At 46.9% G+C, this 24,524-nt stretch overlaps 2 protein-coding genes and 1 long non-coding RNA gene across 3 annotated transcripts in view; all 3 read left to right on the forward strand.

Moving 5' to 3' along the window:
* LOC138789201 (natural cytotoxicity triggering receptor 3 ligand 1-like) overlaps positions 1 to 17,294 on the forward strand; it is a 74,011-nt gene extending 56,717 nt beyond the window's left edge. Inside the window, exons 6-7 of the mRNA XM_069967807.1 lie at positions 17,033 to 17,110; positions 17,215 to 17,294. Coding sequence (XP_069823908.1) covers positions 17,033 to 17,110; positions 17,215 to 17,294 — 158 coding nt within the window. The remainder of the gene's footprint in view (positions 1 to 17,032; positions 17,111 to 17,214) is intronic.
* LOC138789140 (natural cytotoxicity triggering receptor 3 ligand 1-like) lies at positions 4,698 to 16,007 on the forward strand. The gene is made up of 5 exons (XM_069967746.1): positions 4,698 to 4,910; positions 9,129 to 9,476; positions 11,712 to 12,056; positions 14,523 to 14,861; positions 15,841 to 16,007. Exons 1-5 carry the CDS (start codon positions 4,832 to 4,834, stop codon positions 16,005 to 16,007), a joined length of 1,278 nt encoding a protein of 425 aa, XP_069823847.1. The 5' UTR covers positions 4,698 to 4,831.
* A 1,782-nt stretch (positions 17,295 to 19,076) lies between the features above and the next one.
* On the forward strand, positions 19,077 to 23,292 carry LOC138789429 (uncharacterized). Its single transcript, XR_011362717.1, has 2 exons — positions 19,077 to 19,441; positions 23,022 to 23,292. It is a non-coding gene; the product is annotated as an uncharacterized lncRNA (long non-coding RNA).
* Positions 23,293 to 24,524: the final 1,232 nt, after the last annotated feature.

Here is a 24,524-nt window from a genome sequence, read left to right on the forward strand (position 1 = left end):
GGGGTCTGTATACAGGGGGAGAGGACTGGTGTGTGTGGGGTCTTTATACAGGGGAGAGGACTGGTGTGTGTGGGGTCTGTATGCAGGGGAGAGGACTGGTGTGTGGGGTCTGTATACAGGGGAGAGCACTGGTATGTGGGGTCTGTATACAGGGGAGAGGACTGGTGTGTGGGGTCTGTATACAGGGGGAGAGGACTGGTGTGTGTGGGGGGTCTGTATACAGGGGGAGAGGACTGGTGTGTGTGGGGTCTTTATACAGGGGAGAGGACTGGTGTGGGGGGGTGTATACAGGGTGAGAGGACTGGTGTGTGGGGGGTCTGTATACAGGGGAGAGGACTGGTGTGTGGGGTCTGTATACAGGGGGAGAGGACTGGTATGTGTGGTCTGTATACAGGGGAGAGGACTGGTGTGTGTGGGGTCTGTATACAGGGGAGAGGACTGGTGTGTGTAGTCTGTATACAGGGGGAGAGGACTTGTGTGGGGTCTGTATACAGGGGGAGAGGACTGGTGTGGGGTCTGTATACAGGGGGAGAGGACTGGTGTGTGTGGGGTCTGTATACAGGGGAGAGGACTGGTGTGTGGGGTCAGTATACAGGGGAGAGGACTGCTGTGTGTAGGATCAGTATACAGGGGGAGAGGACTGGTGTGTGTGGGGTCTGTATACAGGGGAGAGGACTGGTGTGTGGGGGGTCTGTATACAGGGGGAGAGGACAGGCGTGTGTGGGGTCTGTATACAGGGGAGAGGACTGGTGTGTGGGGGGGTCTATATACAGGGGGAGAGGACTGGTGTGTGGGGTCTGTATACAGGGGAGAGGACTGGTGGTGGGGGGTCTATATACAGGGGAAAGGACTGGTGGTGGGGGGTCTGTATACAGGAGGAGAGGACTGGTGTGTGGTCTGTATACAGGTGTGAGGACTGGTGTGTGGGGGTCTGTATACAGGGGGAGAGGATTGGTGTGTGTGGGGTCTGTATACAGGGGAGAGGACTGGTGTGAGGGGTTTGTATACAGGGGAGAGGACTGGTGTGTGGGGTCTGTATACAGGGGCAGAGGACTGGTGTGGGGGGTCTGTATACAGGGGAGAAGACTGGTGTGTGTAGTCTGTATACAGGGGAGAGGACTGGTGGTGGGGGGTCTATATACAGGGGAAAGGACTGGTGTGTGGGGGTCTGTATACAGGAGGAGAGGACTGGTGTGTGGGGTCTGTATACAGGAGGAGAGGACTGGTGTGTGGTCTGTATACAGGGGTGAGGACTGGTGTCTGGGGGTCTGTATACAGGGGGAGAGGACTGGTGTGTGGGGGTGTCTGTATACAGGGGACAGGACTGGTGTGTGGGGGTGTCTGTATACAGGGGATAGGACTGGTGTGTGGGGGTGTCTGTATACAGGGGGAGAGGACAGGCGTGTGTGGGGTCTGTATACAGGAGGAGAGGACTGGTGTGTGGGGTCTGTATACAGGAGGAGAGGACTGGTGTGTGGTCTGTATACAGGGGGAGAGGACTGGTGTGTGGGGGTGTCTGTATACAGGGGATAGGACTGGTGTGTGGGGGTGTCTGTATACAGGGGATAGGACTGGTGTGTGGGGGTGTCTGTATACAGGGGATAGGACTGGTGTGTGGGGGTGTCTGTATACAGGGGAGAGGACTGGTGTGTGGGGTCTGTATACAGGGGGAGAGGACTGGTGTGTGAGGGTCTGTATACAGGGGAGAGGACTGGTGTGTGGGGGGTCTGTATACAGGGGGAGAGGACTGGTGTGTGTGTGGGGTCTGTATACAGGGGAGAGGACTGGTGTGAGGGGTCTGTATACAGGGGAGAGGACTGGTGTGTGTGGGGTCTGTATACAGGGGCAGAGGACTGGTGTGGGGGGTCTGTATACAGGGGAGAAGACTGGTGTGTGTAGTCTGTATACAGGGGAGAGGACTGGTGGTGGGGGGTCTATATACAGGGGAAAGGACTGGTGGTGGGGTCTGTATACAGGAGGAGAGGACTGGTGTGTGGGGTCTGTATACAGGAGGAGAGGACTGGTGTGTGGTCTGTATACAGGGGTGAGGACTGGTGTGTGGGGGTCTGTATACAGGGGGAGAGGACTGGTGTGTGGGGGTCTGTATACAGGGGGAGAGGACTGGTGTGTGGGGGTGTCTGTATACAGGGGATAGGACTGGTGTGTGGGGGTGTCTGTATACAGGGGATAGGACTGGTGTGTGGGGGTGTCTGTATACAGGGGATAGGACTGGTGTGTGGGGGTGTCTGTATACAGGGGATAGGACTGGTGTGTGGGGGTGTCTGTATACAGGAGATAGGACTGGTGTGTGGGGGTGTCTGTATACAGGGGATAGGACTGGTGTGTGGGGGTGTCTGTATACAGGGGAGAGGACTGGTGTGTGGGGGGTCTGTATACAGGGGAGAGGACTGGTGTGTGGGGTCTGTATACAGGGGAGAGGACTGGTGTGTGTGTGTGGGGGGTATCTGTATACAGGGGGAGAGGACTGGTGTGTGGGGTCTGTATACAGGGGGAGAGGACTGGTGTGTGGGGGGTCTATATACAGGGGGAGAGGACTGGTGTGTGGGGTCTGCATACAGGGGGAGAGGACTGGTGTGTGCGGTCTATATACAGGGGAAAGGACTGGTGGTGGGGGGTCTATACAGGGGAGAGGACTGGTGTGTGTGGGGTCTGTATACAGGGGCAGAGGACTGGTGTGGGGGGTCTGTATACAGGGGCAGAGGACTGGTGTGGGGGGGTCTGTATACAGGGGAAGAGGACTGGTGTGGGGGGTCTGTATACAGGGGAGAGGACTGGTATGTGGGGTCTGTATACAGGGGGAGAGAACCCCTGTACACAGACACCCCACACTGGTCCCCTCTCCCACTGTATACAGACCCCACACACTAGTCCTCTCCCCCTGTATACAGACCCCCCCACACACAGCAGTCCTCTTTCCTGTATACAGACCCCACACACCAGTCCTCTTTCCTGTATACAGACCCCACACACACCAGTCCTCTCCCCTGTATACAGACCCCACACACCAGTCCTCTCCCCTGTATACAGACCCCACATACCAGTCCTCTCCCCTGTATACAGACCCCACACATCAGTCCTCTCCCCCTGTATACAGACCCCACACACACCAGTCCTCTCCCCTGTATACAGACCCTACACACACCAGTCCTCTCCCCTGTATACAGACCACACCAGTCCTCTCCCCCTGTATACAGACCCCACACCAGTCCTCTCCCCCTGTATACAGACCCCACACACACAAGTCCTCTTCCCCCTGTATACAGACCCCCCACACCAGTCCTCTCCCCCTGTATATAGACCCCACACACCAGTCCTCTCCCCCTGTATATAGACCCCCCACACCAGTCCTCTCCCCCTGTATACAGACCCCACACCAGTCCTCTCCCCTGTATACAGACCCCCCACACACCAGTCCTATCCCCTGTATACAGACCCCACACACACCAGTCCGCTCCCCCTGTATACAGACCCCACACACACACCAGTCCGCTCCCCTTGTATACAGACCCCACACACACCCATCCTCTCCCCCTGTATACAGACCCCACACACCAGTCCTCTCCCCCTGTATACAGACCCCACACACCAGTCCTCTCCCCCTGTATACAGACCCCACACACACCAGTCCTCTCCCCTGTATACAGACCCCACACACCAGTCCTCTCCCCTGTATACAGACCCCACACACCAGTCCTCTCCCCTGTATACAGACCCCACACACACCCATCCTCTCCCCCTGTATACAGACCCCACACACCAGTCCTCTCCCCCTGTATACAGACCCCACACACACCAGTCCTCTCCCCCTGTATACAGACCCCACACACCAGTCCTCTCCCCCTGTATACAGACCCCCCACACACACCAGTCCTCTCCCCCTGTATATAGATCCCCCACACACCAGTCCTCTCCCCCTGTATACAGACCCCACACACACCAGTCCTCTTCCCCTGTATACAGACCACACACCCCAGTCCTCTCCCCCTGTATACAGACCCCACACACCAGTCCTCTCCCCTGTATACAGACCCCACACACCCAGTCCTCTCCCCCTAGTATACAGACCCCACACACCCAGTCCTCTCCCCCTGTATACAGACCCCACACACCAGTCCTCTCCCCCTGTATACAGACCCCACACACCAGTCCTCTCCCCCTGTATACAGACCACACACACCAGTCCTCTCCCCTGTATACAGACCCCACACACCAGTCCTCTCCCCCTGTATATAGATCCCCCACACACCAGTCCTCTCCCCCTGTATACAGACCCCACACACACCAGTCCTCTTCCCTGTATACAGACCACACACCCCAGTCCTCTCCCCCTGTATACAGACCCCACACACACCAGTCCTCTCCCCTGTATACAGACCCCACACACCAGTCCTCTCCCCCTGTATACAGACCCCCACACACCAGTCCTCTCCCCCTGTATACAGACCCCACACACCAGTCCTCTCCCCCTGTATACAGACCCCACACACCAGTCCTCTCCCCCTGTATACAGACCCACACACACCAGTCCTCTCCCCTGTATACAGACCCCACACACCAGTCCGCAGGACCTCAGCTTGTTCCCGCTCTGCACAGCTTGCATATTCACTGAGTCCCCGCCCCTTCCTCCAAGAGGCACCACCCCCACTGTGACATCATACCTCACAGGAGCAACTCCATTCTAGACACAACCATTCTAGCATCTACCTCTCTTCCAGTGCTTCGGATCTAGCAGGAAGTTCTCTATCCTATTACATTGTTTCTGTAATTCTTTGTATTGATAGAGTTATTAGTGTTGCTGAGGACCCCCGGGATGGCGCTCACACTGTACCGGTCTCTGCTGCTCCCCCTGGTGGTATTCTCCGGCCTTCTCTCCCATCACTGCTCACATGGTAAGTGTCTCCTATATACTCCTATATATATAGTTCTGGCTGCAGCTGTAATGAGGACACCAACCCCAGTATATAGCAGCGCTGTGTGTATACTGATCAGTGTGACGTCACTTTTACCCATTTTGTGGTTTTAAAGGTTACTGCTATTTAACTGATAGCCCCGCCCCCAGCTGTATGGCCTCTGTATATAGTGCTGTCACTGTATATACTGCTGGGTGATGGCTGTATATAGTGCTGTCACTGTATATATAGCTGGGTGATGGCTATATATAGTGCTGTCACTGTATATACTGCTGGGTGATGGCTGTATATAGTGCTGTCACTGTCTATACTGCTGGGTGATGGCTGTATATAGTGCTGTCACTGTATATACTGCTGGGTGATGGCTGTATATAGTGCTGTCACTGTATATACTGCTGGGTGATGGCTGTATATAGTGCTGTCACTGTATATACTGCTGGGTGATGGCTGTATATAGTGCTGTCACTGTATTATACTGCTGGGTGATGGCTGTATATAGTGCTGTCACTGTATATACTGCTGGGTGATGGCTGTATATAGTGCTGTCACTGTATATACTGCTGGGTGATGGCTGTATATAGTGCTGTCACTGTATATACTGCTGGGTGATGGCTGTATATAGTGCTGTCACTGTATATACTGCTGGGTGATGGCTGTATATAGTGCTGTCACTGTATATACTGCTGGGTGATGGCTGTATATAGTGCTGTCACTGTATATACTGCTGGGTGATGGCTGTATATAGTGCTGTCACTGTATATACTGCTGGGTGATGGCTGTATATAGTGATGTCACTGTATATACTGCTGGGTGATGGCTGTATATAGTGCTGTCACTGTATATACTCATAGCTGCGCTGTGAGAAACTGACATGTCAGTTTTCTGCAGCCGCTATTCAATGAATAGCGGCTGCAGAGAATTCTGTCAGTTCACACAATGGAGCTTGCGGCTCGGGCTGCACGCTCTATTGGGTGCAGTGGGGAGTTCTGATGCGGGTGCACAGGGATGCGCACACATCAGAACTCAGTGGTGGTAAAGATCATCTGGACGGTACTGCAGTACCAACCGGGATGATCTTTCACGGAACAGCCGGTCTCTTACAGCGTCTGAACATGGCCTAAGGCTGCGTTCACACATGCGTAGATTTTGGGGACCTACAGACTGTGAATGCATGAAACTGATTTTTTTCCCCACTCCCAGCATGATGTGTCAATATTGTGCCGGCAGAGGGGAAACTCTTCGAATCGCAGCGGCACTTTACTTGACAGAACCGAGCGGGCAAACAATCCATTGCATGCAGTTACCATCCGCAGGTCCGCAAAATCTACGCATGTGTGAATGCAGCCTAAGGACCTATTACTGTTTCAATACTTTTTATTGACAAGTTTTCACAAAAATTTTCATATAAAACAAACAAATATCAAGAAGTGTAACTGGATACAATAGTAGAACAGGTTATAACGCCTAATAGCTGTTACATACACGATATCAAGAGTCTACAAACTAACATAAGCTGGTAGATACAGAAGTAAATATGCTGATAAGAGTATAATATAAGTACAAGAAATTCCAACCAAGAACTATAAAGCTACGGAAACTGGAGACCGTGTTGCGCTAGTCCTGCGCAGGGTTAATTATGGCTAATAAGCTCGGAGTACCAAGATCTCAGGAGAGAAAGTCCTTCATCAGCATTAGTAGCCGCGAATGTCAAGTTTTTTCTCACGAAGCACTTGGGTGACTGGCGCAAGGGATCGACGCCACTGCATCGTAGTTGGTGAAAAGTCCTATATTGGGCTGGTGTACCATTCGGCTTTCTAGTAGTGGCAAGGAGGGCATTTTTAATATGTAGGAAGTGAATCCTCGCAACAACGTCCCTAGGCGTGTGAGACGGCTGATTCTTTGATTTAGGAATTCTCCGAACCCAGTCCAGTACTAGTTCTCTATGTGAACAATCAACAAGGGTAGCTTTGAGAAAACGTTGGGTATAGTGGTACAGGCCGGATTCAGCGACCGTTTCGGGTATGCCCCTTAACTTCACATTTTTGCGTCTCATGTGATCCTCCAATACAGACAGTCTGTGTCGTAGACGCTGAGAGTCCTCTATTTCTTTGCACGCTGTTGTAAGCGATTTACAAGACACTGCCAGCCCGTCTACAACGCTGGTAATCTGTGAGATTATGTCCTCCACACCTCGCACAGGGGAAAAAGCTGATTGTATGATACAGTTTAAGTCATGGAGTAGAGAATCTCTAAACATGGCTAGCGTCTTCACAAGGGAGGAGGTTGTGAGCGGCATATTCTCTGACCCCAGTGTCTCAAGCAGTTTGTCTGTCCTCCTAAGGGCCCTATTCCACCGGACGATTATCGTTTGCATAATCATTAACGATTAACGATCTCAAACGACCGCTATTGCGAAAGACCTGAAAACGTTCACTCATTTCCATGGAACGATAATCGTTACTTATGATCGTATTTACGATAGATTTTTCTTCGCTATTGCGTTCGTATCTATTGCGAACGACCGAGCGATATCTTATTCAATGCCAACGATTTGCGAACGTTTTGCGAACGAGCAACGATAAAAATAGGTTCAGGTCTTATAAAGCGATCAACGATTTCTCGTTCGGTCGTTAATCGTTAACTGCATTTCAACCGAACGATTATCGTTTAGATTCGAACGATTCGGGGCCGATTCGGACGATTATCGTTACTGTGGAATAGGGCCCTTACTGTACAAGATGCGATCGACTTGCATAGAACATTTGGGTTTTCAAGGGCAGATAAAAGCATATATTCAAATTTTGATACTTACTGTATCCAAGTCCAGTCTCCTGAAGGCTGATATATAACCTCTATACTTACTGTATCCAGGTCCAGTCTCCTGAAGGCAGCTATATAACAGCTATACTTACTGTATCCAGGTCCAGTCTCCTGAAGGCAGCTATATAACAGCTATACTTACTGTATCCAAGTCCAGTCTCCTGAAGGCTGATATATAACCTCTATACTTACTGTATCCAGGTCCAGTCTCCTGCTGGCAGCTATATAATAGCTATACTTACTGAATCCAGGTCCAGTCTCCTGAAGGCTGCTATATAACAGCTATACTTACTGTATCCAGGTCCAGTTTCCTGAAGGCAGCTATATAACCACTATACTTACTGTATCCAGGTCCAGTCTCCTGCTGGCAGCTATATAACAGCTATACTTACTGTATCCAGGTCCAGTTTCCTGAAGGCAGCTATATAACCACTATACTTACTGTATCCAGGTCCAGTCTCCTGAAGGCAGCTATATAACCTCTATACTTACTGTATCCAGGTCCAGTCTCCTGAAGGCAGCTATATAACAGCTATACTTACTATATCTGGGTCCAGTCTCCTGAAGGCAGCTATATAACAGCTATACTTACTATATCTAGGTCCAGTCTCCTGAAGGCAGCTATATAACAGCTATACTTACTGTATCCAGGTCCAGTCTCCTGAAGGCAGCTATATAACAGCTATACTTACTGTATCCAGGTCCAGTCTCCTGAAGGCAGCTATATAACAGCTATACTTACTGTATCCAGGTCCAGTCTCCTGAAGGCAGCTATACTTACTGTATCCAGGTCCAGTCTCCTGAAGGCAGCTATATAACAGCTATACTTACTGTATCCAGGTCCAGTCTCCTGAAGGCAGCTATATAACAGCTATACTTACTGTATCCAGGCCCAGTTTCCTGAAGGCAGCTATATAACAGCTATACTTACTGTATCCAGGTCTAGTCTCCTGATGGCTGCTATATAACAGCTATACTTACTGTATCCAGGTCCAGTCTCCAATCACATGACTGCCTTCTCTCTGTGAGCACTCAGATGACCTGGGATCCACAGAACTTCCTGTTTTCTGACTGTTTCCTGTTTTTTGAGAGAAAAAAAAAAAAAAAGAGTCAAAACAGGAAGTGCCGTGTTCTCCATGATAACTAAAAATAATAATGAATGTATATTGCAGACTTGCTTTATATCACATCTACTGCTGATTTTAGTTTTTGAAAGTTATAACAACAGGGACACTTTAAAGTTTAACAGAGATTCCAGGTCATATCGTTCTAAGCTTGTTGCATTAAAATAATGATCTTATTTTTGTACTATATAGGGTAAATATAACACGTCGTGTTTCTATGTTACTGAATAGATTCTTCTTGTCTGTCTTTCAGGTATGTTAGAGATACGCAAGGTGGATTCCCCTATAGAGACATTGCTGGGTCACGATACAACCCTCCCTTGTCTCTTCTATGGATATCAGACGCCTCTGGATCTCTCTACGGTTTCTGTACGTTGGACTCTGAGAACATCGGAAGGAAAAGACAAACAAGTATATTGGTTCCATGGTGGAAATCATACCCAAACCAGACCCGAGTCACATATACCAGACAGCGGGCTTATAGGAGGAGACGGCAGTCTGTATATATCCAACATACAGCCCAGTGATGAAGGAGAATACACCTGCACAGTGTTTGTTACTCCTGAGAAAGCAATAAGGAAAGTCACTATGGAGGTGTCAGGTAAGTGCTGCTATACACACAATGGAGTTTTAGGGCCAGATTACACGGCCCAATATTGAGGAGAAAGCGAGCGCCACCTGCTCTGTCCACGCTGAAGAATGAACATGTTCATTCTTCAGCGCAGACAGAGCAGGAGCGAGCGCCTCCCATAGACTCCCATTATAAGTGGGAGGCTAACGGCATTCCGCCGCGGAATTCCGCTAGTTTTGATCAGTAGGAATGGGGCCTTACAGTAGCTATGGTGTTTGATGGATGCAACTCAGTATTCTTTTTCATCCAAACACGACAAGTGGTGTTTCTACCAAACAGTTCCACTTTGGTTTCATCAAGTTCCACTTTGGTTTCATCAGACCATAGGACATTCTCCCAATACTCTTCTGGATCATCCAAATGCTCTCTAGCAAACTTCAGACGGGCCCGGACATGTACTGGCTTAAGCAGTGGGACACGTCTGGCACTGCAGGATCTGAGTCCCTGGCACTGGCTTAGTGTGTTACTGATGGTAGGCTTTGTTACATTGGTCCCAGCTCTCTGCAGTTCATTCACTAGGTCCCCCCGCGTGGTTCTGGGATTTTTACTCACCGTTCTTGTGATCATTTTGACCCCGCGGGGTGAGATTTTGCCTGGAGCCCCAGATCGAAGATCGGAGATTATCAGTGGTCTTGTATGTCTTCCATTTTCTAATAATTGCTCCCACAGTTGATTTCTTCACTCCAAGCTGGTTGCCTATTGCAGATTCAGTCTTCCCAGCCTGGTGCAGGGCTACAATTTTGTTTCTGGTGTCCTTTGACAGCTCTTTGGTCTTCACCATAGTGGGTTTGGAGTCTGACTGTTTGAGGGTGTGCACAGGTGCCTTTTTATACTGATAACAATTTTAAATAGGTGTCATTACTACAGGTAGAGGAAAGAGGAGACTCATAAAGCTGCAAATAAATTCTTACAAAATCAGACAATGTGATTTTCGGGATTTGTTTTCTCATTTTGTCTCTCATAGTTCATTTCTACCTATGATGTAAATTACAGACGCCTCTCATCTTTTTAAGTGGGAGAACTTGCACTATTGGTGACTGACTAAATACTTTTTTTCCCCACTGTATGTTTGTGTTTAGTTTTTTGTTCTTTTACACAATGATGGTATACTCACATGTACAGAATCTGCTACAGACCCTGTAAGTGTGAACGAACCCTAAAGCAATATGTACGGATAAAGGGCTATTTATGTGGGGTGGGGTTTATTACTTCTTTTTTACCACTTTTTTTTGGGCCTACAGAACATGCCTGATAGGCGTCCTCTTAGGCGTGTTCTCTGGCAGGGCCGGCCTGTAAGGATGTGCTCATTAGGCCCCTGGCTGCTGTGAGATGCCATTAGCTCCTCGTGGCTGCATCGCAGTGGTGCAGATGGGTTGACGGGAAACCACTTAGATGCCATGGTGGCTACTGACTGTGGCATCTAGGAGGTTACATTGCTGGGATCTGAGGTATTGTCAGTCTCAGTATTTGCAGCAGGAGCAATGTGTATCAGCCTGACACTATTATTACCAGAACAGCAAGGTCACTATGACATATATATCTATTATAGAGGGTGAAACAACACTTAATGGAAGGCTTAAAGGGAATCAATCAGCCCTATTGGAGCACAGTATAAAGCTCCTGTGCAGCCCGCGGCACGTATCGGCCAGCAGCTTTACACCAGGGAAAATTTAGTCTTTATTTGCCAGCGCGCAGCAGGCAGGTAGTCATCTGGGCAGCTCCCCGCACATGTGTAGTCACCGCTGTCTGCTTGTCAGCATGCTCAGCTGGTATGATTGACAGGGAGAGATACCAGTAATGGGCCTCCCTCTCTGTCATTCATCCCCTCTGAGCGCAGGCACAGAGCGGTGACTACACACGGCAGGGAGCTGTCCAGATGACTACCTGCCTGCCGCACGCTGGCGGATTAAGACTTCATTTTCTTGGATATAAAGCTCTTGCTGCAGCTTCGTCTGGTACATAAGCTACACAGGAGCGTTATACTGTGTTCCTGGGAACCAAATCAGCCCAATTGGTTCCCTTTAAATATTTGACAAGAGGATCCCAGTTTATTTTGTGCTAGGCTTATTGCATTATATTAATGATCTCACCTTACTGTTATACTATAGAGAGTATATATTTATATATACATATATATATATATATATATATATCTCACGTCATGTTACTATGTTGTTGAATGTGTTGTTCTTGTCTGTCTTTCAGCTAAATTAGAAATCCGCAGGGTGGATTCCCCTATAGAGGTATCTCCTGGACATGGTACAACCCTCCCTTGTCTCTTCTATGGATATGAGGCACCTCTGAATCTCTCTATGGTTTCTGTACGTTGGACTCTGAGAACATCAGAAGGAGACAAACAAGTATATTGGTTCCATGGTGGAGATCATACCCAAACCAGACCTGGGTCACATATACCAGAGAGTGGACTTATGGGAGGAGATGGCAGCCTGTATATATCCAATATAAAGCCCATTGATGATGGAGAATACACCTGCACTGTAATCGTCAATCCGGAGAAAGCAATAGGGAAAGTCACTATGGAGGTGTCAGGTAAGTGCTGCCATACACACAATGGGGGTCACAGCTTATACAGTATATCTGTACACCTGGCACAGTGTAGTCCAGAGTCGTCTCATCAGGTAGAGAGAGACCTTCAGTTCCCGACACAAATGGTAACAGCAAAGAGGCCTGTGTTGCTCTTTACTGATGACACTCAATGTAAATGGCTACATAAAGAAAAAAACTATACATTAAAGGGGAACTCCAGGTAGAGGTTAAAAAAATTAAACTTCTGCAGAAGCATATAGCATTACTTACCTATCTATCCCAGTTTTGAAACTACCAAAAATCCATTTGTTTGGGGTTTTTTTGTTCTGTATTGCCCGATCTTCTCTTCTGCTCGGCGGCGCTCACGTGATGTGACGTCATCGCCAAGCAGGAGAGAAGATCCGAGACCGCGGTGCTGCAGCTGTGAGCTTACGGCCTCTGTCTGTGTGTGCCGGAAGCTCACCCCCGGTCCCGGACCTCGGCGCTGCATGGGGGGGAGGGAACCAGCCTGCCTGCCCATCCTGCTCCTGCTCCCGGCCGCTCCGTCTCCCCCCCCCCCCCAGCCCCCGAACCTCTCCCCCTGCCCCCCGGCCTCTCCACCTAACCCCCAGCGTCTCCCCTGCCCCCCCCAGCGTCTCCCCTGCCCCCCCCCAGCTTTTCCACCTATCCCCCAGCCTCTCCCCTGCCCCCCCAGCCTCTCCCCTGCCCCCCCAGCCTCTCCACCTAACCCCCAGCCTCTCCCCTGCCCCCCCAGTGTCTCCCCCTGCCCCCCAGCCTCTCCCCCTAACCCCCAGCCTCTCCACCTAACCCCCAGCCTCTCCCCTGCCCCCCCCAGCGTCTCCCCCTGCCCCCAGCCCCTCCCCTGCCCCCCCCCAGCGTCTCCCCCTAACCCCCAGCCTCAGAATACATAGATCTGTGGGGGCTCAGTGTAGGGAAGTGACCCTAGAACAGCACTAATAACATCTCCCCCTATCCCCTATTAGTGATGTTCTGGGGTCACTTCCCTACACTGAGCCCCCACAGATCTATGTATTCTGATCTCCCACAACGCCTCCAGGACCCAACTACAACAGCTGCAGGCACTACAACTCCCAGAACAGTCTGCAGCCCTCAGGATATGCTGGGAGTTGTAGTGCCTGCAGCTGCTGTAGTTGGGTCCTAGGTGCATCATACACTGGATGCTTTGTGGCATATAAGAATACATAGATCTGTGGGGGCTCAGTGCAGGGAAGTGACCCCAGAACATCACTAATAGGGGATAGGGGGAGATGTTTTTGTTCTATCCCCTATTAGTGATGTTCAGGGGTCACTTCCCTACACCGAGCCCCCACAGATCTATGTATTCTTATATGTCACAAAGCATCCAGTGTATAGGACCAAACTACAACAGCTGCAGGCACTACAACTCCCAGCATGTACTTCAGTCTGCAGCCCTCAGGATATGCCGCTGTAGACAGATGTATTGCTGGATCTTCAGGGCTGATGGTTGTCACCCACAGATTGCAGCCTCCAGGAGCCTCTGCACACAGTGATTTATTACAGGGTTGTCCTCTCAGAGACTACAACTCCCAGCATACCCTGAGAGCTGAATAAATGGAGGGTGTTCTGAGATTTGGGCCACAAGGATCATTTCCTCTGGTGAACCCCAGGTACCCCAGTCCGACACTGGACAGAACCGATCCCCAAACTAAGACGTCCCCGGCCTTCCTTCCTCTATCACATCTGTTTGATGAGAACAGCGGGCATCAGGCGGAGCGGGTATATACCATGCATGTACAGTAACGGGGGGGGGGGGGGACGCCTCAGCGTGCAAACTGCCTAGGGTAGCATGAACTCTAAATACAGGCCTGGGTTGAGCAGTTCCCAGAATGCAGTACTGGTTCCAGAATGCAATGCTTTCCCTCAGCTGTTCATCACAGTCCACAGTCCTTGCAGCAGCTGCTTCTGGCCGGTCAGAGATGAGGAATCACTCAGGGGATTGGGGGATCCAGCCGCGCCTCCTGTGACATCACGCCCTGCCCCCTGTCTGCATCATCAGCCTGTTTTCAGCAAACACACACAATGTAAGACAGAGGCATGGAAGATTGGTCTCCTAAGGTAGGAGAGCAGTGGGAGCAGGAGACAATGTGAATTGGCACAGAGGCCATTTTTTTTTTCACTTCCTGGATTTCAGCTACCAGTGTGGCAGAACCGTACAGATACGGTAATACATTGTATAGACATATCTATACAGCTTTTAATGTACTTTTAATAGAAAAAAAATTATGTGGAGTTCCCCTTTAACTTCAATGAAGTTATATTACAAAGTAATTTTTTTTCTTCGGAGTACCCCTTTAAGTCTGCTGCCTCTGCACAGCATCCAAAAGAGCAGATTGCATAAGAGCAAACAGCCTCCATACCAACTTCAATTAAAATTTATCTGAATGAGAAGGATTACATTATAATATCCATGTTATTCTTTCTCCTCAGCCGTACCCACCTGTACAGTGAGTGACCCCAGACTAGAGATGACTCCAGACCAGCAGAGAGTTGCTACCTGTTATGTGAGCGGCTTCTATCCACAACCTGTCACTATACATTGGGTGAAGCACAGTAAAGCTTCCTCCAGTAATTCTGAACTGGATATAGAGACTTGCACCAAGGCACCAGTGAAGAACCCTAATGGAACCTACAATGTGAGAAGTATAATGGCTGTGAGGCCTAGGAGCACAGAGGAGGATGGAGATGTATATTCCTGTGTGATCACCCACAGGTCACTGAGAGACCCTCTTACCTGTGATGTTACTCTATCAGTGGAGGATGATGAAAGTAAGTGTGTAAGGTTATAGGAATGGCCTTATAATACATGTTATATGAACATAGGCCCAGATATAGGAAACTGTGTATAATTTAAAGTGGTATAAAGCGCCAGAGCAACCAATCACAGCTCAGCAGCAAAGCAACCAATAACAGTTCAGCAGCAGTGGTGTAAAGTGCCACAGCAACCAATCACAGCTCAGCTTTCTGCTCTAGTAAAGTGAAACCTGATCTAGGATTGGTTGCTATAGGCAGTTTACACCAGTTTCTATTTTACACGGCTTGATAAATCTGGACCTAAGGGGGAGATTTATCAAACTGGTGTAAAGTAGAATTGTCTTAGTTGCCCCTAGCAACCAATCAGATTCCACCTTTCATTCCTCACAGACTCTTTGAAAAATGAAAGGTGGAATCTGGTTGCTAGGGACAACTGAGCCAGTTTCACTTTACACCAGTTTGATAACTCTGTCCCTAAGTGTTTTGCATTTAAGCCAAAAAGGCCAACTTTAGTCTGATGTTGCCAAACACCTTCTTCCACATGTTTCCTGTGTCCCCTACATGGTTCGGTACAAACTGCAAGCAGTACCTCTCATGGCTTTCAGATACGGCTTTCTTCTTGCCCCTCTTCCATAAAGGCCAGATATGTGGAGTCAGTGTTCAACTGGGTATCTGGGGCCCACCAAAGGAAATAATCCTGGGGCCCACCAATGAGAAACAACATATCAGTCAGTGTTAGTGCAGGTTCTAAAGCTGGGGGCCTACCGGAGGATCCTCTGGTCCTCTGGTGGGCCAGTCCAGCACTGTGTGGAGTAGAGGACTAGTAGTCGTCCGCTAGGATGGATTTTTAAAAAACGTTTTTTCATTTAAATTTTTTACACCTAGGGACCTTTTAGAAGCAGTCATTAGATCTATGGCCTGTGTAAACCTATAACATTGCATAGATCCGTGAGATCGGTGCTCTGCTAATAGAGTCTTTCATCCTTTTTCTCAGGGGCACGGTTGAATTTTGGTAAGAAGAAGTCCCCACGGCACTCTGGGTCAGATGGAGAAGAGTATGGAGAATTAACTACAGTCACTGATGACACCAGTGAGTCCACAACTTTTTTATGGGGGGGGGGGCAACTTTTTCATGTAGCATGCAATAGAGCCCCTAAATAGATTACAATTGAATTGGGGCACCATTCATGGGAACCTTGCACTGGGCTGCCCCAGGGCCGATTCAGGCCTTTTTGCTGCCTAAAGAGAAAATTGACCCCCCTCCCCCAATAAAAGTCATATGTAGGAAAGATTTCGATACAGAAAATTTGCAGTGTATAAAAATACCAACAAAGTGGCTGTATAACTGTACACCAATATACAAGGAACAAATATCCCCATACATATCACCACAATAACCCCATCGCACTGTTACTGAACAAAATCCAGTGTACAGAGACCAACATTTTATTAACAGTTATAAAATTATACCGCCACACCGTGAACACATACAATCACCACACAGTGGATAAATCCAGTATACCCAACCCAATATTACCAATAGTAACACTATACAAGGGACAAATAATACCTCCCATCCATAACAACATATTGCCACCGCCTAATGAATAAATAATAATTCTGTGCTAAATAAAATAAAGTAAAAAACCAAACACAGAACAACATAACCCCTACACAGTGACCATTTAGTGATTACAGTGCAGTTACATCCAGTGACTCACAGGTGACATTTTCTGTTATCTGAGCTTTTCTCTTTCATTTTTTTGTTCCCATCTGACCCAGATTGTTGTGAAGACTTTTTCTGGGTATGCCTCTGAAGATCCCCCCCCCAAAAAAAAAAAAAAAACACACACACACACACACACACGAATAAATTAAACAAAAGAAAGTTTTCCAGTGGGAAAATTAAAAACTTTTATTGATCCCACAAAATGGGTCTGCATGACACCATAATAACAAGGCAAAAGTTCTGTACTTCTACTATGTAATCAGCCATTTTTCCCGCACACTTTAAAAGACCCCCACTCTGTTACCTCTAGAGAGCAGCAACTTGCTGTGGCCGAACTCCATAATACTTAGTATGAAGGTCGGCTTTAGTACCCACAATGTGGTTTAATTCGCTCACTTTGTGTGTTCGATTCATTATCCCCATCATTGTGAATAACTGTATATTTGCTTTCTTGTAGCTAAAACAGCTTTAATAATTACTGTGGTTATTCTGGTCATCGTCCTCATCATAGCGGGATTATACATGTATAAAAGAGGTAATAACTTTACTTACATTCTCTGCTATCTGCTATCATTGTTATGTGGTAGAGATCTCTACTACTTAACCTTTCCTATGCTATCATTAATGCTGCTTTCTAAGGGCCCGTTTACACTGACGAAAGGCGGCAGAATTCGCGGAGAGCGACGGCACACAAGCCCTCCCATAGAGACACTGTGTGACACTGAGGCAGACGGGATTTCCCCCGCCTTTACTCAGTGTAAACGTACCCTAATACTGCCCTCCTATATGATGTATGACCCTGCTACCCTCACAGCTGATAGTAATACTGCCCTCCTATATGATGTATGACCCCGCTACCCTCACAGCTGATAGTAATACTGCTCCTATATGATGTATGACCCCGCTACCCTCACAGCTGATAGTAATACTGCCCTCCTGTATGATGTATGACCCCGCTACCCTCACAGCTGATAGTAATACTGCCCTCCTATATGATGTATGACCCCGCTACCCTCACAGCTGATAGTAATACTGCCCTCCTATATGATGTATGACCCCGCTACCCTCACAGCTGATAGTAATACTGCCCTCCTATATGATGTATGACCCCGCTACCCTCACAGCTGATAGTAATACTGCCCTCCTATATGATGTATGACCCCGCTACCCTCACAGCGGATAGTAATACTGCTCCTATATGATGTGTGACCCCGCCACCCTCACAGCTGATAGTAATACTGCTCCTATATGATGTATGACCCCACTACCCTCACAGCTGATAGTAATACCGCCCTCCTATATGATGTATGACCCCGCTACCCTCACAGCTGATAGTAATACTGCCCTCCTATATGATGTATGACCCCGCTACCCTCACAGCTGATAGTAATACTGCTCCTATATGATGTATGACCCCACTACCCTCACAGCTGATAGTAATACTGCCCTCCTATATGATGTATGACCCCACTACCCTCACAGCTGATAGTAATACTGCCCGCCTATATGATGTATGACCCCGCTACCCTCACAGCTGATAGTAATACTGCCCTCCTATATGATGTATGACCCCCGCTACCCTCACAGCTGATAGTAATACTGCTCCTATATGATGTATGACCCCACTACCCTCACAGCTGATAGTAATACTGCCCTCCTATATGATGTATGACCCCCGCTACCCTCACAGCTGATAGTAATACTGCCCTCCTATATGATGTATGACCCCACTACCCTCACAGCTGATAGTAATACTGCCCTCCTATATGATGTATGACCCCGCTACCCTCACAGCTGATAGTAATACTGCCCTCCTATATGATGTATGACCCCCGCTACCCTCACAGCTGATAGTAATACTGCTCCTATATGATGTATGACCCCACTACCCTCACAGCTGATAGTAATACTGCCCTCCTATATGATGTATGACCCCGCTACCCTCACAGCTGATAGTAATACTGCCTTACTATATGATGTATGACCCCGCTACCCTCACAGCTGATAGTAATACTGCCCTCCTATATGATGTATGACCCCGCTACCCTCACAGCTGATAGTAATACTGCCCTCCTATATGATGTATGACCCCGCTACCCTCACAGCTGATAATACTGCTCCTATATGATGTATGACCCCACTACCCTCACAGCTGATAGTAATACTGCCCTCCTATATGATATATGACCCCCGCTACCCTCACAGCTGATAGTACTGCCCTCCTATATGATGTATGACCCCCGCTACCCTCACAGCTGATAGTAATACTGCTCCTATATGATGTATGACCCCGCTACCCTCACAGCTGATAGTACTGCCCTCCTATATGATGTATGACCCCACTACCCTCACGCTATAGAGCCTGACTGCAAGTATATAGGATACCCCTGATACCTAATATACCAAATGTCCCTTCTTGTATATTCTATGTGTTGTTGGATATATGTATAATGAAGTGTATTGTATGTATAATATCTATTGTTTCTGACATTTACAGGGACACTATGGATTTCACAGATCACTCAAATTGACAATGGAACTCTAGTATGCCATATATCCGGCTTTAGATCACAGTCACTCATTATAAAGTTATATCAAGAAAACATCTTAGGAAACAGGACTGATGTGGCCTCCTGGAGCCCCGGAAATGATGATATTGAGCAGAATAAACTTTTACCGATGACACGTGATTCCACAGACCTGTACATAAAACCTATAATAACATCAGATACATGGTTCTTCTTCCACTGTTTCTGTGCCATACATGTATCTCCCCATTTCCTAATACCTGATGGGGACAGGATTATTCTGGAAGTTCACCATGGTGGTCTGAGGTCGCCCATTACTCAACAAGTAAATATGAATAGTAAGTATATATGTTTTTTTTTTTTTTTAAAACTTGTGACTCTATAATGTAACATATGAAATTTGTTTCTCTTACTAATGCTAAAGAATTAGGAGCCAACCAATCAACCAATTCTGATCTTAGAAATGATCAGCCGTCCGCTGCTCATGTACTAGGGGATGTGTGACCAATGGCTGATTAGAGTAAAGGGGACGCACAGTGAGCTGTGTATTAGGCTTAGTATATAATCTATAATAATCTATATATTACCCTTAATGGTGAATCTGTAATGTGTCAGAAAGTTATTGACCCCCTGCTGGGCTCATGTTATGTTTCAGGGATGGGTAGAGGTAGTGGAGGATTATGGGATTGAGAGTCTCCAAGTTGCCTTTGTCTTCAGAAACTTGGATAAAAGGAAGCATCTAGTTCTCCCTAGCGAGTTCATCACACAGGCCGGCTTGGTCCATTTAAGAATTAAAAAAACATTTTTCTTTCCCGTTTTGTGGGATAAGAATTCTGTCTGTGTTCTGTGAGAGGATGGTTAATGATTGGAGGACGGATCGTGTCAGACTAATCTCATTGATTTCTTATTGATTATGTCACAGAGGTGATGGATAAAGGTGATGCTGGGATATCACCTATCTGCAAAGCCTGTCATACAGTTCCCCATAAAGAGCTGATAGAGAAGGTAGTGAGGATTGGACTTATTCCCTGGATAGTTTAGTGGATTTTTGTTTTAATATATTTGTAAGTGACATAGGAGAAGGTTTGGTAGGTAAGGATAGTGACATAGGAGAAGGGTTGGTAGGTAAGGATAGTGACATAGGAGAAGGGTTGGTAGGTAAGGATAGTGACATAGGAGAAGGTTTGGTAGGTAAGGATAGTGAGATAGGAGAAGGTTTGGTAGGTAAGGATAGTGATATAGGAGAAGGGTTGGTAGGTAAGGATAGTGACATAGGGGAAGGTTTGGTAGGTAAGGATAGTGATATAGGAGAAGGGTTGGTAGGTAAGGATAGTGACATAGGAGAAGGTTTGGTAGGTAAGGATAGTGAGATAGGAGAAGGTTTGGTAGGTAAGGATAGTGACATAGGAGAAGGTTTGGTAGGTAAGGATAGTGAGATAGGAGAAGGTTTGGTAGGTAAGGATAGTGATATAGGGGAAGGGTTGGTAGGTAAGGATAGTGACATAGGGGAAGGTTTGGTAGGTAAGGATAGTGATATAGGAGAAGGGTTGGTAGGTAAGGATAGTGACATAGGAGAAGGTTTGGTAGGTAAGGATAGTGAGATAGGAGAAGGTTTGGTAGGTAAGCATAGTGACATAGAGGAAGGTTTGGTAGGTAAGGATAGTGACATAGGAGAAGGGTTGGTAGGTAAGGATAGTGACATAGGAGAAGGGTTGGTAGGTAAGGATAGTGACATAGGAGAAGGTTTGGTAGGTAAGGATAGTGAGATAGGAGAAGGTTTGGTAGGTAAGGATAGTGATATAGGAGAAGGGTTGGTAGGTAAGGATAGTGACATAGGGGAAGGTTTGGTAGGTAAGGATAGTGATATAGGAGAAGGGTTGGTAGGTAAGGATAGTGACATAGGAGAAGGTTTGGTAGGTAAGGATAGTGAGATAGGAGAAGGTTTGGTAGGTAAGCATAGTGACATAGAGGAAGGTTTGGTAGGTAAGGATAGTGACATAGGGGAAGGTTTGGTAGGTAAGGATAGTGACATAGGAGAAGGGTTGGTAGGTAAGGATAGTGACATGGGAGAAGGGTTGGTGGGTAAGGATAGTGACATAGGAGAAGGGTTGGTAGGTAAGGATAGTGACATAGGAGAAGGTTTGGTAGGTAAGGATAGTGACATAGGAGAAGGTTTGGTAGGTAAGGATAGTGAGATAGGAGAGGGTTTGGTAGGTAAGGATAGTAACATAGGAGAAGGTTTGGTAGGTAAGGATAGTGACATAGGAGAAGTTTTGGTAGGTAAGGATAGTGACATAGGAGAAGGTTTGGTAGGTAAGGATAGTGACATAGGAGAAGGTTTGGTAGGTAAGGATAGTGACATAGGAGAAGGGTTGGTGGGTAAGGATAGTGACATAGGAGAAGGGTTGGTGGGTAAGTATAGTGACATAGGAGAAGGGTTGGTAGGTAAGCATAGTGACATAGAAGAAGGTTTGGTAGGTAAGAATAGTGACATAGGAGAAGGTTTGGTAGGTAAGGATAGTGATATAGGAGAAGGTTGGGTAGGTAAGGATAGGGACATAGGAGAAGGTTTGGTAGGTAAGGATAGTGAGATAGGAGAAGGTTTGGTAGGTAAGCATAGTGACATAGAGGAAGGTTTGGTAGGTAAGGATAGTGACATAGGGGAAGGTTTGGTAGGTAAGGATAGTGACATAGGAGAAGGGTTGGTAGGTAAGGATAGTGACATGGGAGAAGGGTTGGTGGGTAAGGATAGTGACACAGGAGAAGGGTTGGTAGGTAAGGATAGTGACATAGGAGAAGGGTTGGTAGGTAAGGATAGTGACATAGGAGAAGGTTTGGTAGGTAAGGATAGTGACATAGGAGAAGGTTTGGTAGGTAAGGATAGTGAGATAGGAGAAGGTTTGGTAGGTAAGGATAGTGACATGGGAGAAGGGTTGGTAGGTAAGGATAGTGACATAGGAGAAGGTTTGGTAGGTAAGGATAGTGACATAGGAGAAGGGTTGGTAGGTAAGGATAGTGACATAGGAGAAGGTTTGGTAGGTAAGGATAGTGACATAGGAGAAGGTTTGGTAGGTAAGGATAGTGACATAGGAGAAGGGTTGGTGGGTAAGGATAGTGACATAGGAGAAGGGTTGGTGGGTAAGTATAGTGACATAGGAGAAGGGTTGGTAGGTAAGGATAGTGACATAGGAGAAGGTTTGGTAGGTAAGGATAGTGATATAGGAGAAGGTTGGGTAGGTAAGGATAGTGACATAGGAGAAGGTTTGGTAGGTAAGGATAGTGACATAGGAGAAGGGTTGGTAGGTAAGGATAGTGACATAGGAGAAGGTTGGGTAGGTAAGAATTGTCTGGTTACCCAGTCTAAACTGAAGTCTTTGGATGTTATGTTGTTTAGGTATATTAAAGATATTATTAGATATTAAAGAGGTTGTCCTGAACTAGTAGAATGTAGCTTCTTTCTTCCTAAAATAGCACCACCCCTGTCCTCAGGTTGTGTATGGTATTACATCTTGCCTACAGTCACTGCAGTGGAACTGAGTTGCAATACCGCACCCAGACTAAGGACAGGAGTGGCGCTGTTTATGGAATAAAATGACTATTATTTTCTAGTCCATTAACTCTGTTAATGTTTATTTGAAGTGGTTCCGACCTATGGATTCCTTGAGGAACAGCTTTATGAACTGGCCGTAGTTTTATTACATACATTCTGTACAAGCAGCCGTGTCCGGTCCTGCCGCTCGTCCCAGTCAGTCTCATTCTAGTGCATACTATGTGCTGCACCGCGGCCCCATTGAGCTGATAGGTCGGGGTCTCTTCTGATCCGTACAGATATTTCCCGGGGAAATTAGCTCCGTGTATTCCTGATCGTTCTGGATGTGTGAACGGACACTGAAGGTTTTTTCTTTTTTTGTTTTCCAGGAAATATAAATCCACCAGCGATCAATGGAAATATCAATGGCAGAAACTGCACAGGACAATGAGGGGGGTGACAGGACGGTGACTTCTATGGCAATAAGATGAAGTTATGAGCCAAAGCCAGTGGCCTACTAACCAAGCACAGTATATAGTGACCATTCCAACATCCACACACAACCTGGTGCTAAATATACTGTATATACTTCCATAGGGACAGAACATGCAGACGTATGTGGATGGGACTCTGGCAGCCACTGTTTGTTTTTATTTAAAACATTTTTTAAATTCTTTATTTATAATGAATTTGGACAAAGTCATGCAGCACCAGCCAACACAGTACAGAAGAAAAAACAAGAAAGTAGCAATCAAGGTGCATAAACAGGATGAAAAGTCACCGGCCATAAAAATGACAAACTAATAGAAGACAAGTCCAATATCAGGGTCACCCCATAACTGACCCCATGAATTTAGATTTTAACGAAGCCCAGACGTGGGCAAGTGAGAAGGGAAGAAGTAGGATGCCGACGCAACATGTAAGCACAATGTAGGGCAAAAAGGATGAAATACAAGGAGGGTCAAATATACAAATCAGGCTGGGGTCACACTACGTTTTTGTGGAAAAACGAATGCAGCAGCAAATCCAGAACTGGAAAAAAAAAACCACTTCCTGCAGGACATACAGCAGCTGATAACTACTGGAAGACTTGAGATTTTTAATACAAGTAAATTTAAATCTCTGACACTTTCTGGCACCAGTTGATCTGAAAGAGAAAACATTTTTGCTGAACAACCCCTTTTAAGAATAATGTTAAAAAAATATGCTCCGATCTGAAGGGCTGTGTTCTCTGGTATCTGCCTTTGCCTATGTAATTTGTAAAGCGTTTTTTCCCTAACTGCAGAATGCATCTCTCCATAGGCATACCAATAGAAATTAATCATATACAACATGTGCCACTAATATACCCACTATATACCACATGTGCCACCAATATACCCCCTATATACCAAATGTGCCACTAATATACCTGTAACATACCATATATGCCAGTAATATATCCGTTCTATTAATATGGACGGATTTCTTATCAAATAAGAAAAACGCCAACGTGAACCCAGCCGTATATATTGTCCCAGGGACTCTGTTACATCATCATCTTCTCAGCTGCCCAAAAACAGAAGACGGGACGTGTGACTGTCCTGCACTATTTGCACTAATTCATCAATGTCCAGTATCAGGTGCCTTATTCCTCAGATACATTTCTACAGGGACGTCGCGTTTCAAGCAGTAGAAAAATAATCCAAAAAAGTAAAACTTTTGTCCATCAGAAAATTGCCATAGAGGACGTGATGAATACATTTATATTGTACTACAACACACTTGTACAGACGAGTGGAATCTGTAAAGTGTACAGTTGTTTTTTTATCTTTTTATATTTTTAGTATTTTTGTGTCAGTGTTAGATGCCGTGTTACCTGTCCCTATGCTGAAATGACAGGCACACTGCCT

The sequence above is a fragment of the Dendropsophus ebraccatus genome, chromosome 4 (assembly GCF_027789765.1).
Source record: "Dendropsophus ebraccatus isolate aDenEbr1 chromosome 4, aDenEbr1.pat, whole genome shotgun sequence".
Classification (NCBI taxonomy): Eukaryota; Metazoa; Chordata; class Amphibia; order Anura; family Hylidae; genus Dendropsophus; species Dendropsophus ebraccatus.

Coding starts and splice junctions, on each gene's coding strand:
- LOC138789140 (XM_069967746.1), top strand. CDS start 4,832: ATGGCGCTCACACTGTACCGGTCTCTGCTGCTCCCCCTGGTGGTATTC. Junction 4,911..9,128: donor CTCCCATCACTGCTCACATG/GTAAGTGTCTCC, acceptor TCTGTCTTTCAG/GTATGTTAGAGATACGCAAG. Junction 14,862..15,840: donor ATCAGTGGAGGATGATGAAA/GTAAGTGTGTAA, acceptor CCTTTTTCTCAG/GGGCACGGTTGAATTTTGGT.